The sequence below is a fragment of the Podarcis liolepis genome (assembly GCF_965112155.1).
Source record: "Podarcis liolepis genome assembly, chromosome: 11".
NCBI classification, from domain to species: domain Eukaryota; kingdom Metazoa; phylum Chordata; class Lepidosauria; order Squamata; family Lacertidae; genus Podarcis; species Podarcis liolepis.
In genome coordinates, this window is record NC_139565.1 from 18,910,147 (window position 1) to 18,927,556 (window position 17,410).

At 40.6% G+C, this 17,410-nt stretch overlaps 1 protein-coding gene across 2 annotated transcripts in view; it reads right to left on the reverse strand.

Annotated features, from left to right (window-relative positions):
* SNX24 (sorting nexin 24) overlaps window positions 1–17,410 on the reverse strand; it is a 73,259-nt gene that overhangs the window by 30,788 nt on the left and 25,061 nt on the right. Inside the window, exons 2-4 of one of the 2 annotated variants that reach the window (XM_083464686.1) lie at window positions 12,598–12,707; window positions 5,264–5,347; window positions 2,119–2,223 (exon numbers count right to left, since the gene is read on the reverse strand). In XM_083464686.1, coding sequence (XP_083320812.1) covers window positions 2,119–2,223; window positions 5,264–5,326 — 168 coding nt within the window. In that variant the 5' untranslated portion in view covers window positions 5,327–5,347; window positions 12,598–12,707. The remainder of the gene's footprint in view (window positions 1–2,118; window positions 2,224–5,263; window positions 5,348–12,597; window positions 12,708–17,410) is intronic. The other variant, XM_083464685.1, reaches the window with a different exon arrangement.

Here is a 17,410-nt window from a genome sequence, read left to right on the forward strand (position 1 = left end):
AAAACGGATTTTGGACATGCTTGTTCTAAGAGATATGTAATTTGATGAATATTTGATATGTATTTTATTTGTTCAGAGTAAAACAGAACCTTGGAGGGAGGTTCTATCTCTGACTTAACGTAATGAACGGTTTATTTTTTGTGTCAAATGCAAGTGACAATCTTCAGAAATACTGTGTTACTGAAGGAGAGATTATTATAGTTCTTGCCTGCACTTCACTAGTAGATCTACGGGGGCTGAGGGGAGCAGTGTTACAACATATAAATATATGATACAATTTAAATAGCAATAATGATCAACAACCCCATCCCTAAATTCAAAACAATAATCCAGGGAGGAACACAGGAGTTAAATTTTATTCTTCTGCTTTAAAAATTTTTCATATACACAGTATCTATCAGCCTGCTGAACAGCTGCAGAGAAGTTTTTTTTATTGTTTGTCTTCGCTGTAAGAGTGATAATTTGCTGATCTTGGTTGCGGTGTTATAAAAATGAACAGGCTACTGATGCAGAAAAGTAAAAGAAAAGTAAAATAACTTCAGATTTTTATTAACTAGTAAAAGAGATGACACAATTGGCTGAGATTAATTCAGTCGAAACCAGTAACCTGACTCACATTTAACACTAAAACCATGGCTAACTGAGAATGTTTGAGTGTGGCGGTACTCAAAGGGAAAATGGTGGCTGATTCGCTGCTCCCCTGGTTGTCCTGCTGCCATGCTGCCTGGAGCTAAACCATGGTTTAGCTTAGCATTACATATGAACTCGTGCTCATGGTATGTCTGGAACCAGACAAACCACAAGCTGTAGCCAAGGTTTGGCTTGCCGTGATTTACCTGGGGGACACAAACCACAAACCCAGGTTGGGGCATAATGCTAAGCAAATCTGTAGCTTAGCTTGGACACCACAACCAGGTTAGTGGTGAAGTTAACTGTGGTTTTTACTAGAGGTACCCGCACATTCATGTGTTCTTGCCTAGCCATGAATTGGCTCAGTATTACATGAGAGCTGAGCCAGTATGTAAATATTTTCCTGAGCAAAATGGTGAGGATGGTATATATTGGTATGTTCTCCTATTCCATATATTCTTACAACACCTATTATTACTGTTTATTGTATTTATACCTCACTTTTCTTCCAAGGAGCTCAAGGCTCTCCCATACATATATTTTATCTTCTCACCAGCAAGCTAGTTTAGGGTGAAAGATCGCGCCAGGAACCAGGTTACCCAGTGAGCTTCACGACCAAGCAGAGATTGAGCCAAAGTCTCCTCAGTCCCAGTCTTGCACTCTACTCAGTACACTATGATGGTTCTCGACTGCCCATCTTTGAATCAACTTAATTTGCATTGCAGAGCTTTACCAAGCTCAAATATAGTACAACAGCATTACAACTATAGCCCAGATAGTACAGAAGCAGTGAGCTACTACATTAAAAGGGTAGTTTATAAATGTCTTAAACAAATAAATATAGAAGAGATAAAATGGTTGTTTGAATACACAAGTTTGAAATAGCAAGTTGTTCACTGTGGCTGGGGAAACCCAGCCTGATGGGCAGAGTATAATAATAATAATAATAATAATAATAATAATAATAATAATAATAGGTGATGTGGTCTAAACTATTGAGCCTCTTGGGTTTGCCGATCAGAAGGTTGGCAGTTCGAATCCCCACGATGGGGTGAGCTCCTATTGCTCTGTCCCAGCTCCCGCCAACCTAGCAGTTCAAAAGCACGCCAGTCCAAGTAGATAAATAGGTACCACTGCAGCAGGAAGGTAAATGGTGTTTCCGTGCACTCTGGTTTTTGTCACGGTGTTCCGTCACACCAGAAGTGAATAAGTCATGCTGGCCACATGACCCGGAAAGCTGTCTGTGGACAAACACTGGCTCCCTCGGCCTGAAAGCAAGATGAACGCTGTAACCCCAGACACCTTTGACTGGACTTAACCTTCCAGGGGTCCTTTACCTTTATACCTTATTAATATGATTCTTCACTGTGTCAATATTTTGAAACAATGGATGAGCATTGATGGATTTCAGTGGGTCTGCTCAAACCATGACTAAGTCTGGATCCAACCCATAGTTCAAGGAAATAGGCATTGCTATAAGCAGCTCACCTGTAAATAAGCTTCCAAGCCTTGCCGACGCTGTTCCAGAACTTTGGGCACCCAGTTCCTTACATGCTTCGAAGGGATTTCTGGTGTTCTTATGCATTTCTTAAGCTACAAATATGAACAGAAATACATTTCTCCCAAATAAAGTCCCTTTAGAAATGAAAAGGAAAGCATTCCAAGAGAGGTAAAAACAGGGAATACAAAACTAGAAAGAAACAGGAAGGAGGGTCGGGGAGACAGAAAGACAGCGAAATGAATTTTGTTATCAAAAACCTTAACAGTCTACAAATAAACTGACTTTATTCCATTACAAATGTTATTGTATACAAGATGGTGAAGTGAATTTGAAATAAATACTATTAACAGGGAACATGCCGTGCAATTTCTTAAAGCAAGAACCAAGCATTCTGTTATGTCAGCTAAATATTACTATGTGAAGTGGCCAATCTACACACCTAATAAAATCTAAAGAATTTAGTTTAACACAGATTTTAGCTGCACTCTTGTGTATTACGTGTATAAACAAACCTTAAAAACAGTATCACTTGCTCAAAATACAGTTGACTTTAGTCCCTTTCCAGGATTACGCATTTAGAAAACAACAAATAAGCTGTGCAATACTGAACCACCCATATTTCACAGATATTTGAAGAAACAGAAAGCAAGGAACCAAGGGAATTCAACTGAAATCACAATGAAAAACACAACAGAAAAATGAAGTTCAGTAAATCTTAACTCGGAGGTATATTGTGCTCTATTGGTGACCTATTCCAGGCACTGGAAAATGGTTCCAATGGAATAAGTGTAACTGTACTTCCCTTGTGGTAGCTATAGGATTGCATACATAGCTGTTTTTTTATTCTGTCTTCCTTCCAGCCCCCAAACCACCTTTTAAATTTGGAGGACTTTAAGAAGTGGTTGGGTAGGTAAAGTTGCTTGACAAGGCCATACAAAACATGGGCTTGCACTATTATTTCAATGTGCATTAACCGTCTTCTACTAACACATTCCATCAGTGCAAGGATTTTTGCTTGCACATCAATAGTTTTCCTCCCTGCTCCCCATGCCCTCTCCAAACCTGCTCCAGGTGGTTGGGAAAACTCCTAGGCCGTATTTAGGGAGCCCACAAAGGTGGGGGAGAATGTTCTGTTGAACGAACAGAAATCCCCGTGCTGATGGAACAATGGTCTTAGCACTACACTGGATTCCACGTAATGGATTGGAAGTCTTCCTTTGTAGGAATGGCACAAGCCACACCTGTATAGGAAGAAAGGAAGAATCAGGACTGCACTCTCCAGCGTGCTCCCAGTTCTTCATCTGAAATTGAATCACCTGAGGTTCTGTGACATCAGGAGATTTACCAAAATGGATTGTCAAGGATGGGAGAGCTCCATATCTCATCTGCTGGTTAGTCACCCTGTTTAATTTGTTGTGCTTATCTTCCATTGTGTTGCTTTTATGATATGCATATGGATTTTCTTTATGTTGCTAGCCACCCTTTGGATTATTTTATGATGGAAGGCCAGGATACATATGTCTTAAACAACTAACTACTGGGAGACATCTGTGCGGCCTTTATCAAGTCACCCTCTCTTATCCTTAGGTCTCTCTTGTGTGTGGTAACAACCACAACTCAGGACTGCTATAAAGATGAGCCAGAGAAACATTTGTAAAGCTGAATGAATGATTAACAAGGTTCCAAGCAGAAGGCCCTCTACGATTCAAAAGAGAAAAAGAGAAAGTGAAAAGCACTTAGAGTGGATTTCCTATATTTGATACAAGGCGACATAGGTATTCTCTCACCTCTAAATGAATGTGATGGATGTGTGTGCGGAACGGCAAAGACAGAAACTCAAAATTGACTTTGACGTGCACACCCACAGGAGTTGAGAAATTTACATTTCATCTTTGAGCCTGAGGAGATGTCACCCTATTGAAAGCTGTGTCAACAAAAGTCTCTGCTGATAAAAAGTTTGAACATCCAAAACCATTGCTCAAGGAAGGCTATACAATACAGTGGCTCATACACCCACACAATTGTTCTAGGAGAGGTATTTAATAAGAAAACCAGTAAGGCAGAAAGGGAAAACCCCCAAATTCCACTGAAATTCCACTGACATCTCATAAGTGATTTTTTGTTTGTTTGTAGTATTTCTAGTTTGGAAGAATTAAGGCACGCACCTTCTTCCTCTTACAACACATCCCCACTTCCTGGTAAAATGCTATGTGAGTTGAGCACTCTTTTTTAAAAAAAGTATGGTTGCATCACAGAAACAGGGGTGAGGAGCCTCCAGACTAAATGTAGCCCTCTAGGTCTCCTCCTTTGGCCTGGCAGACCATTTTTAGCAAGCCACATGGGTGAAAGGAGGATTTCAATTGAGCAATTGGGAGCTTAAAGCTCCCCAGTTGTTCGATGGATCCAGCAAAGCATGCTACTCTCTGCCTATCCTCCATCAGCTGATGGATGGAGCACAGTGCACCTTCAGTCCACTTGAAGGTAGGGCTTTCAAAGGCATACTCCCATTCTTCATCATTCTCTGATGGGCAGATCAGAGCACATCCCCTTTCCCACTTCTCCTTCAAACTGCTGAGGTTTAAAAGAGAAACTGGGAGGAGAGGGGGGTACGTAAACCCTTTGTAAACATCCCAGCCCTGCTCTGTGAATGTACACAAAGGGCTTTAAAACAGCCCATCCTCCTATCTGCTTCGAACAGAGGAGGTAAGATAAAGCAGAGGACATAGGACAAAGCCATCATGACTTGTAGCCATTATCCGCCATTCTTCTAATCCTATTTTTAAGCCATTCAAACTGGTGGCCATTACTACATGTTGTGGGGGTGAATTCTATCTTTTGCTTGTCTCAAATCTTCCAAAATTCAGCTTCTTTGGATAACCCTGGGATTCTAGTATTATGCAAAAGGAAGAAAAACATCTAACTTTCTCCACCACACCATGTGCAATTTTATGCCCCTTTATCTTTACTTGCCTTTCCCCCTAAAGAGCCTTAAATATTGTATCCTTTCCTCACAGGGCTAGAAAGACAAAATAAATGAAACACAAAAGATTCAGAAACCAGAGAAATCACTTTGGAACAAGTGGAGGGAAGGTTCAAGCAGAATTACTTTAACAACTTACGTACAATATTTACCTTTTTATGAAGAGCATGAAATTCACTATACCGCTTTTCAACAAAGTGCTTTCTTCCGTTCATTAGTACCTCTATCTTAAAGACCTGTAAAAACCAATGCAAGAGATTACTTTACCTGTTCAAAACCCTGTTTGCTTTGTGATGGGTTTAAAGGAAAGAATTACTGAAGCTGATTTGTTCCCTCCCCCCAAACACAAGACACTCAGGAGATACTGAGGTGTAGCCACTGATTAATGAGTGTGCTGGTTAAATCCCCTGCTAACCAGTGGGCTCCACAAATACATCCAAGGACAATTAAGATTTGTGAGGCTTAAAAAACTTCCACTATACAATCAACCTAGTAGAAGTGCTTTTTTAGATAGATATATATAAAGCAAAACAACTCAAGAATATCTGGGTCTTTCAGTGATGTGCTATATAGTACATCAACAACCTTACACACATACAATTCAGTGATAGTGGTAGCATGTCTTGTGGAACACATAAAATATAAATGCAAAGACTATACTGCAGGTTAATTTCCACCTAACCTACATATTCATCTCTAGTCTCAGCTGGGCTTGCTCTAGTGTTTACACCATTAAAAAAATGGTTTGGGCTCATTTTCTTTGCATGATGTGTATGACAGCTTTTGCTTCCTCCTGTGGAAGGTTGAAAGGCCAGCTGAAGATGCTCTCTAGTTCCACTAATTAGTAGCCACTAACATGACATTTTCTTGATTTTCAGGTCACTGGGTCAGATCTCAGGGCAGGTGACAAGAAGTATCTCAAAATGCTCATGAAAACATAACCTAGCAAAACCAAGGCCAGCAGAAAAGCATAATAATGAGAGGCCATTGCTACTGTAACCAAATGTGCCTATTGCCAGGATTTGTTCTATTAGGAGATCCTTGGATTAGATAAAGTCAGGGCACCAATATTAGAACCCAATTCTAGACCAGAAACTACTGAATTTTTAAAATTAACTTGAGAAAGGATTTTGGATAGGGAACCTTGGCTTAGCTGCTGTGCTGTGCTAAACTAAAAGGGCAAAGGAGGAGCAAATTGGATGCAATTTGCCGGGTTGCTAGACATCGAACGTTGGGAGAGTGCTGTCACAATCAGATTTCTGGCTGGTCACTGTGAGAACAAGATACTGAACCAAAGAAGGCCTTCAACCTGAACCAGCATGCTTGCGACAAGCCATGGTTTGGCTTAGCATTACATGTAAACGTGGCCAATATGCCTGAAGACCCCTGAACCTGTTCTCTACATTGTCACGAGGATACTTTTATCACCCTAATGTACTGCATTTTTCACTCTATAAGACGCACCAGACCACAAGACACACCTAGTTTTGGGAGGAGGAAAACAAGAAAAAGAATATTCTGAATCTCAGAAGCCAGAACAGCAAGAGGGATCGCTGCGCAGTGAAAGCAGCAATCCCTCTTGCTGTTCTGGCTTCTGAGATAGCTGCGCAACCTGCATTCGCTCCATAACACACACAGACACATTTCCCCTTACTTTTTAGGAGGGAAAAAGTGAGTCTTATAGAGCAAAAAATACGGTAATCTGTTCACATTACATGCAGAAGGGAGATAGTTAGAAGAGTCAGCATTTCAGATCACGTACTGGAATCTGCATGGAATCTGTCTACACAGCACACTTTTGGTCACCTTCACCTTTTCTCTCCCTTTTCTTAACCTGATTCTGGAAGCTTAAGCCATTGGTGCTAATGACTGTGAGTACTAATTCTTCAAATTAAATGCTCTGACACACATGACAACAATGCTCCATCGAGCCAGGGTTGCAGCGATCCAAAGGACTAGCAGCCAATGAGAATTGTAATGTCAGAAAGAGCTTATACTCACACATAGGCACACAGGCTCTTTCAGACATTATGCTGAAAGTGAATGGGGAAGCCAGTAGTAGAAAACTCTGTCTCTACTCCTTCCACATTCAGAAAATATCTGAAGACTGCTATTCTTTTGGTTATGCATTCACATGTCAGTATGAGGAAGGGCATTTTGCATCCCTCAAAATAGTGCATTTATCATCCGTACTATTAATTTAATTTCAATTAGTCCTACTGTGATTATCTGATCACTTTTTAGAATCTCAGCATGAGTACTATGGTCAGCCTAATGTAGAACATAGGTATATTCTGAAGCAATACAGATTTGTGCATAAAAGAAAGCGAAACTTTCCTTTAAACATTTTGAGGTTTTATGAAATATGGACATGCATGTAGAAATTTTCATAATAAGCAGTAAAGGTCATCTATAAAAGATCTTACCAAGCAACAAGTAATGAGTTTCTAGCAATTTAAACCCTAACAATTGTGTTTACATGACATGAACAATCCCCATATAAAATATTCATAATTTACCATACCATATTCTTATCTTAAAGTTGAGAGAATAATGAGACTTCCCATAAGGACTGGGAATCCCCAACAGCCTCCTGCCACCTCAATGTCTAACCATCCAAAAATATTCATATCCCATTCTAGGAAGAGGTTAACCATTGCCTTCCCCCATCCCTGCCCTAGGACAGAAGCAGCTATTGGGAGAAATGGTAGTTTCCCTTTCAAGGAAAATGATAGACTTTGGGGGAGCAAGTAGAGCGACAATTTTCACTAGGACACAGGATTCAGAGTTAAGAACACTTCCTGCAAGCCATGGCCTCAGTTGTGAACAAATCCCATTTTTGATTGGCTGTAACTTCTTAAGTAAACAGAAAACTCGTTAATAGGTTAAATGTGTATTATTCATTTATCTGGTTTGATCCATTTAGCAACCGGCAAACATACAGTGCTATACATTGTCTTTTAACTGCATAATCAGTAAGTGCATTAAATAGAACAGATAAGATCTACAACGATTTGTCAGCCAAATAATCTTAATTTCTCACCATTACCATAATAAAGTCCATGCTCAATCCGTAGCAAAGTATTTTTTTCTGCATGGAGCCAATACCTAATAGGGATAACAATTAGACATTTAAAATGTCTGCCAGAATTTAACTCATATAAACCAAGAATAGGAGGAATAGCTTTTGGTTTGAAGTACGTGTGGAAACTCATATTTTTTCCCTCTGACCATCATGCCAAGTAGATGACATTTTATTTTATAACCATCAAAAGGCTGGAGAGGAAGAAATGGGGCCTATTAAATCAAAGTCCTGTTTTAAGAATTCTTTTTAGGAAGCCATAACAAAGTCTTTCAAGGTTCTTGGATCAATCTGCATAACAGCTGTCTTTATTTAAAATTATTTTCTAACATAGACCAGTAAGTCATCATCTGATTACCAGTTATAATAAAAATATGAAAGACAGTCGTGAGTTGGGGAGACTATCTCCCATCTCAGTATACCAAAAAAGCATATCCATCCCAATTTCCAGAACCAGAACCATATTCCTTCTCTGTCTGCATTCCAATTTTAAGCCTTGCGATTGAGAGACAGTGACATAATGGGAAGGGCTATAGCTCAGTGTAGAATATATACTTTGGATCAGGGTCAAAAACTCATCGATATATAAGCGAATTGCCAAGTGACACCCTAAACCTAGATTACGGTTGCCACAACAGAATGTCTAGGCGCCATTTTATTTAAAAATGAAATTAACATCATCATTATTTCATTTCAATACCACTTTATTTTTTTTAGAAAAATCTCAAAGTGCTTTACAGCACATTAAAACATCAAATAAAACAAATTCAAGCTTCAAGGAAAATGTTTCAGATCCTTCTCTAAGTGACGGTTTCCTTTCCCTATATTTATTTACCTACTTTATTTAAATAGCTGCCCCATAGCAGCAGTACTCTAGGAAGCAAGTGTGGTGTAGTGGTCAGAGTGTTGGACTAGGACCTGGGAGATCCAGGTTCAAATTCCGAATGTTCCCGAAGTTGAATGTTTTGGTTTTCGAATGCAGAAAACCCAGAAGTAAATGCTTCAGTTTTTGAACGCGCCTCAGAAGTCAAACGGCTTCTGCTGAGTTTCCCCCCAATTTTCTCTACTGAATTTGCAGACTGCCCTTTGCGCCTAGGTTTTCGAACGTTTTGGAACTCATACGGTCTTCTGGAATGGATTACGTTCGAAAACCGAGATACCACTGTACTCTCTGGAGAAAAAGGTGGGAGATAAATGCAGTATATAAGCTCTTCTGCTTACCTGCTTCAGACAACTGGAGGGCCCTGCCAGATGGAGATGTCAGACGCCAACCTGGCATCCACAGATCTCCATGTGGTCGCAATTGGACCTGCACCAGTTGCAAAGATTCCTAGCACCTGGGGAACTTCGAACAATGCTTTGGATGCAGAAGGTCACAGGTTCAATCCAGGGCAGCTTCAGGTAGGGTTCAAAAAGATTCCTGTCCCAAACCTTGCAAAGCTATTGGCTGGCAGTGCACATACAACAGTGAGCTGCAGACAGTGGTGAAGCCAGGTGATTTTGTTGCTGTTGTTTAGTCATTTAGTCGTGTCCGACTCTTCGTGACCCCATGGACCAGAGCACGCCAGACACTCCTGTCTTCCACTGCCTCCCGCAGCTTGGTCAAACTCATGCTGGTAGCTTCAAGAACACTGTCCAACCATCTCGTCCTCTGTCGTCCCCTTCTCCTTGTGCCCTCCATCTTTCCCAACATCAGGGTCTTTTCCAGGGAGTCTTCTCTTCTCATGAGGTGGCCAAAGTATTGGAGACTCAGCTTCAGGATCTGTCCTTCCAGTGAGCACTCAGGGCTGATTTCCTTAAGTGATTTTAGACCCTGCATTTAATGGTAACTTTGTCAGTTTCCAACTGAACATTCAATCCACTATAGCTCTGGTTTTCACACTCTGTTCCCAAGACCCCTAGGATTCTCTGGAAGCTTGTGGAGGTTCCTCATGAAGAACAGAAAACACTCTACAGATGGCTGATTCTGTCAGAACAAGGAAGAGGTCCAAAATTTGACCAGTCCATCCTTCAGAAGAAAGGTTTATACAAAGAAAATGAAAGGTTCATGAAAATAAATTCTGATGTCTAAGTTGAGTTTGTCTCGTTCCAAATGCAAACAATTGCGTACAAAGAAAATGAAAGGTTCATGAAAATAAATTCTGATGTCTAAGTTGAGTTTGTCTCGTTCCAAATGCAAACAATTGCGTTTGTTATTTTTCTCCTATGTTGGTTAAAGTTTAAAATCGTGTTTTCTCTTTTAAATACCCTAATCACTTCTCTCTCATCTGTTTATTTTTCAGCAAGCATTTGAATGTGACCCAGGAATGGTCTGCTTCAGCATGTAAAAAGTTTCTTTTTTAAAAAAGAAAATAATTGCTTTCTGTTAATGACTCATATACTCAAGAATTGTAGTAAGAGCTTATGCACAGTACTATAATTCACTTCTAGTTCCTAAAAATGACTTTGGATGAGTCAACAAACCATTCAAAAGAATGCTTTGGTTTTTAGAACTATTCTCTATAAAAATATATAAGACATACGTTTAACGAAATAGCAATGATGTAATGATTTTAAAGTAATTCTAACTAGAAGAAGAACATACTGAAATCTGGATACTGACTCTTTAAGCTCCTCCAGTTCTGCCTACTGGATGCAGGAAGCTTTCCTGGGAATTAAAAAAATAAAAGCTGCTAGGTCAGGATAGGTGCCTGTGCTGGAGGCATGATCTTACAAAGAATTTCGGGAATGCCTAAGTGTCAGGAAGTGAATCTTGAGAGGGAAAATCTATATAGATAATTCAAGGAATGACAACTGTTTTCTGACATGTGTCAATCAGCTCATCCTCACTCCATTTAATATGAACTTTCCTTACCTCTTTTTGAAACCATCTTTTCAATCATTTCTGGAATCACTAGTGACAGCAAATACAGAGTGCATCTTCTGTAGCACTAGCATTTTAATAATAACATGATGCAATAAATGAAATGCATATTTATTATAGGTCCACGAATATACCCCTTAATGCATAATCTGATTACACACAAACACAGCCTAACTAAAAACAACAAAAGGAAATAAAAACATAAGAGGTCACCTGCTTGCGAACTAGCATTAGTCAACTTTACAAATCCTGGTTGAATGCTGATGAACCTAATCTGCATTTTTATTGGCCGCCTGTATCCCTTGAACATCATCACAACTAATTCCACTCAGGTCAAGATTTCTCATAGCCAACCTAGAGAGCATTCAAGAGATAACAACCCATTTCAGAATCAATTTTACAAAACAGATGAAACAGATCTGACTATAGTTCACTGACTAAAAGCAAGCTATCCCTTCTAAGTATGTTGAACATAGCTATACAAGAACAAAAAGAAATGGCTATTCTGACCATAAAGAACCAGATGCGACCGAGAGGGGAAATCTTATTGGTTATTTTGTTATTCTAATATGTGATTACTGGAACTCTTAAAGCATCAGCAAGATCCAGTAATACAAAAACAGAAAGGATGCACACTGCACAGTCAAGCTATACCGTATTTTTCGCTCTATAAGACGCACCAGACCACAAGACACACTAGTTTTCGGAGGAGGAAAACAAGAAAAAAAATATTCTGAATCTCAGAAGCCAGAACAACAAGAGGGATCGCTGCGCAGCGAAACCAGTGATCCCTCTTGCTGTTCTGGCTTCTGTGATAGCTGCGCAGCCTGCATTCGCTCCATAAGACACACACACATTTCCCCTTACTTTTTAGGAGGGAAAAAGTGAGTCTTATAGAGCAAAAAATATGGTATTTTAATGGAAGTCATAAAAAGCAAGAAGCTTTAAGCTTTCTAGAATATTAAAGGATATGCAGAACTCAATGTACCATTGAATCTATTATAATACAAATGAGGAAAGTTCAAAGGGCATGGAGGAATGGGAAAGGAAAACTTGTAACTGAGCATTGTCTTAGCTGACAGATCTCTAAAAGAACATTTTCTGATTCATCAATGATTTGGTACCAAAGGAAGACTAACAAAACAATTTAACAGGTTTCTTATTTATAAAGAAGTTCAAAGAAAGACAGAAGAACTTAGGGAAGTACAACAAAAACATCAAAACCATAGTGGGATATGAATAGGCCAGCTCATACCACCCTTCGAGCTCTGAAAGACATTCACAGAATTTAAAGAGAACTTAATTCTTATCTCGTCCAGCTTTCTGCAGGACATAACTGCAGTATTCCTGACAGTCTCAGTAGACCAAGAATCATGTCTGAACAACAACAAAAACTGGAATACATCTCAAAATCAACCCTTGCAAGAACAATTTCATAGTAACATAACGAAGCAGCAATGTAATAACAAATGTAACACCATACAGAACAACCAACATTTCAGTACTGTAAATATAACAAGCTTACACTAACAACATTATACCTTCTGCCATTTGGAGCGATGGAGAACGAATCTGCTTCATCTTCTGTACCCAGTAATTCCTATACTGCTCCTTCCATTCCCTTTGCCAGAATAACCAGGAAGGAGAAATACTGTGAAAGTGAAACAACTGCAGATGGGAATTTATCAATAGTCCACTTTGAGAAGGAAGGTGGTTGGGCCCTGGGGCAGAATAAAAACTGAACTTCTTAATCAAATATTTCAAATGTTAAAAGTGCTGCTTATGTTTCTTTTAAAATTGTCAGGTTAAAATTATAGTTGAATATACGCACGTTAAAACCATACATATGGACTCTTAAAAGTGAATCAATGGCCCGCACATTGGTTTAGTGCAGGGATGGGAATCTAATTGGACTGGATCTTTATATTCCTTTACCCATCCCTGGGCCTAGTTTGGCAGGTGGGTGGGGTCACCCACCTGTCAACTGCCTGACGTCGCAAGGACACCAGGCCTACATGGTTTGAAATCAGGCTGTAAGGGCAAAGGCACAATACTTTGCAAACACTGGTGATTAGCTGATAAGTGGGGCTTGCAAAGCTCCACACTCATGACTTTGCAAGCACTCACAAATTCCCATTCTCCCCAGCCACATCCTTCCCTGCACCACGCATGATGGCATAGATGAATTCAGGTGTAAGAGAAGTGGGCATGACTTTGTAAAAATGGCCTTGTGGAAGGTCTGGCAGACTGATGGATCCTCATCACTGGATTAGATTTAGGGCAGTGTTTCCCAAACTTGGGCCTCCAGTTGTTTTTGAACTACAACTCCCATCATCCCTAGCTAGCAGAACCAGTGGTCAGGGATGATGGGAACTGTAGTCCAAACATAGCTGGAGACCCACGTTTGGGAAACACTGTATTAGGGAAACCTCAGGTTTGTGTGCTCTCCCCTCCTCTCTCCTCCAGTGCGGATGCAAAGAGAAAACAGAAAGTTTTCACTTCTCTTTTAAGTGGCCAAATTAGTTAATTAATTTTTAGTCCCTCACAGGGCAAGGCTTCTTCATTTGGGCTGCTGCTGCTGTTTCTCACAGCTTCTGGTTCCAGGTGCAAGAGGCCACAGGGAGAGGAAAGGTATTTAGAAATAAATGAATTTGATCTGAGCTAATCTATTCTATTCATCAGACTCAAATAAAACACAAAAAGCTTAAAATGCCAGATCTCCCTGGCAGATCATGTGCCCTTATAAATAAAATAAAATTGTGCCTCTTTCAATAAATACTAAAATGAAATGAGTTTACACAACTATGAATAAAAGCAAGCAAACGATTAAAAGGATAAAACAAACTTTGCAAATTCTGAATCTCCCTGACAAGACACAGGAGTCGCTCTCAAGAATTCTCCCCTCTCATCAGCTACTGCAGATAGAAAACGTGCAGTCTTCACAGTTGTATATTTATCTTGTCTGCCTAGCAGATAAATTACAGACTCGAGGTCAGACCTCTCTTCATTTCTCCCTAAAATTTGTCCCAAGTGTTGTTTTCCCAATGCATTATACAAAAGACAACATATAATAATATGCACAAGGTCCCCACAACACAGTTTAAGTTACAACGACAGATACGTTCAGAATATGGCATGTTTTGGAAACTTGCTTTTAAATCATCTGAGGGCATCAGATTTAACTGGGCTTCACTAAAGACCATCCTATCTCTCAGTCTCTGCAAATTCTCAAAAGAAGAAGGTAATACATGAGGAATGCAAGGGAAATTCTTATGCAGTCGTGCTATTTTAGAAACAGATACAGTTGCTCTGTCCATCTGAAAGGTCACATCAGTCAATCCCTGCTTCAAAAGCTTTTTAACGAACTCCACACCCAAACTCTTTGCATATAGTTAAAGAAAAACCCTAAATTCACTACCAAGGATGAAATGACCCCCTGCAAGAGTGATTGTTCATTTCCTCAAAGGCTGCCATAAGAGGTCAAAAAAGGGTAAATTTCAGCCAAAAGTTTAACATCATTTTGTATACCACTGTTAGTATTGCTATATAGCCAGTTCAGCTCTGCATAAACCAGAAGGTACAGATGGTGGGTAGGGAAGCAACAGTAATGATAATTGAAATTTATTTTGAACTATCTTCAAGGACCTGGCCCCTGTACAGAAGCAGACAAATAAGTTTCCAACTACAGTGGTACCTTTGTTCTTGAACTTAATCTATTCCGGGAGTACATTTTACTTCCAAAACTGTTGGAAAACCAAGGCACAGCTTCCAATTGGCCACAGGAGCTTCTTGCAGTCAAGCGGAAGCCACGTCAGATGTTCGGCTTCCGAAAAATGTTCACAAACCAGGACAGTCACTTCCAAGTTTGCGGTGTTTGGGAGCCGATTTATCTGACAACTAAGCCGTTCGGGAACCAAGGTACCACTGTATACAGCTCCAACACTGGTGTTGCCAGATGTCCAGACCTAGCTCTACAAAAATGTAAAATACCCAATGTAATCTTCTCACTTCATCCTTTGAAAGCTCTACATGTTGTATCCAGTTTTCTGCCTGAAAATGAACCACCCCCCAAATTTGGGGAGGAGGGGAAAGAGAGGTGTTTACAGGTCTCCCACAGTCCTCAGACATAGTTGCCATTTTGGACAAAACATTGAGTGTGTATTCAGGAATTACACAACTCAGCATGATGATGTATACATTAGAAGGCACTGTACGTAAAGGTAAAGGGACCCCAGACTGTTAGGTCCAGTCACGGGCGACTCTGGGGTTGCGGCGCTCATCTCGCTTCACTGGCCGAGGGAGCTGGCGTACAGCTTCTGGGTCACGTGGCCAGCATGACTAAGCCGCTTCTGGCGAACCAGAGCAGCGCATGGAAACGCTGTTTACCTTCCTGCCAGAGCGGTACCTATTTATCTACTTGCACTCTGAGGTGCTTTCAAACTGCTAGGTTGGCAGGAGCAGGGACCGAGCAATGGGAGCTCACCCCGTCGTGGGGATTTGAACCGCCGACCTTCTGATTGGCAAGCCCTGGGCTCTGTGGTTATACCACAGCACAACTCTTGATCCTGCATTAATACCACAAGCCTAGAAATGTTTCCTCAAAAGTAAATCCCATTTAGTTCAGTGGGCTTTCTCCCAGGTAAGCAGGTATTAGGACTGCACCCATGGCCCATTTGGTAACATTTCTGCTGTTTGCATAATACTATTGGTTTACAAAGTACATTTGCTTAGTTAAAAGGTAAAGGTACCCCTGCCCGTACGGGCCAGTCGTGTCCGACTCTAGGGTTGTGCGCCCATCTCACTTAAGAGGCCGGGGGCCAGCACTGTCCGGAGACACTTCTGGGTCACGTGGCCAGCGTGACGAAGCTGCTCTGGCGAGCCGGCACCAGCGCAGCACACGGAAACGCCGTTTACCTTCCCGCTATAAAGCGGTACCTATTTATCTACTTGCACTTAGGGGTGCTTTCGAACTGCTAGGTGGGCAGGAGCTGGGACTGAAAGACGGGAGCTCACCCCGCCGCGGGGATTCGAACCGCCGACCATGCGATCGGCAAGCCCTAGGCGCTGAGGATTTACCCACAGTGCCACCTGCGTCCAAGTAATAGCTAGCACAGCTAGTCAGGTAGAAAAGGAGAGGCCAGTGAGGATAGCTTTTTAAAAACTTCAAATTGTATGTCACCTATGAGCCAAGTATTCAGATAAACTTCTTTGTACTATTGATATTTGCTACATTTTTCAATGAAACATTTTTCCTTTCTAATTTAAAGATGGTTTCACTCCATTAGCAGAACAGCTCAGTTTCCTTGTTTCGTTACACGCCAAAAGAGAAAATTCAGTGCCCCTCCACCCCAAATTCAAAAGACTTGCATTCAAATTGGAATTGCATTATCCTCTCAAGACAGCTATTTACATGAAATCTCTTATAGTTTCTCTGTCGGTATAAAATGTAGATGCCACTGCACATCAGGCCTCTGTTTGGCTCTTTGAACAGACAGTCCAAAACAGTTTTCCTGATCTGTTTCAACTTGAAATGTTGTCAATATATGGATTGTCTTGCTTTCTAATTCAGTGAAAAATCTAGTTTTCCATTAGTCTCTGCCTTTCTAATTTTCAATACAGCTTTACTAAATGTAATTATTAAAGGCAGATTCAAGAAAGCAATTACTGAGCTACTGGTTTGTATCTCTGAAGTCTTAATAAGCAGCGCGAAGTGGAAATGCCAGGAATGGTTAAAAATAATTAATAATAAAAATAATAATGTAAGTGATTGTGGAGATGACATGACACTTCACAGAACGACATCAAGTAAAGGCTTAGGGCTGTGATCTAATTCAGGTCTGTTTCACCTTACCATCACCCAGCGTAGCTGCTTGTTGTGTTGTGCTTAACAGTCTGCTTCTGAAACTCCTTCTTTTTTCAGGAGTGGTCTTGTTGGACAGCAGGGTTTGCTACTTCAGGGGAAAGGGTTGTGTGTGGGAGCCCTGCCCTCCAGTCCTTTGGATTGGGGCTTTAGTCTAGTCCTGTTTGGACATTGCAATGGTTGAGTAGTACATGCAAGTGGGAAGTCAGGTGTGCTGAGTACCTCCTTTCCCTGGCGTCACTCAGAGTTCCAGATAATTTGGAAATCTGTACCCTCCCTTCTGATGTCTGTGCTGTACGTGAGGGGAAATCACCTGAAATTTGACAGAGAACTCTTGAACCGGAAGGAGTATGTGCAATGTGCAAGGGATCCAATCAGACGCCAGGGTGACTTCTATAATACTGGAATATGCGGCTCAAAGCGGAACAGTTGAGGGGTATGAAACTGGAATATACCAATAAAATTAGAGCTATGAAACAAATTAAATATCAGAA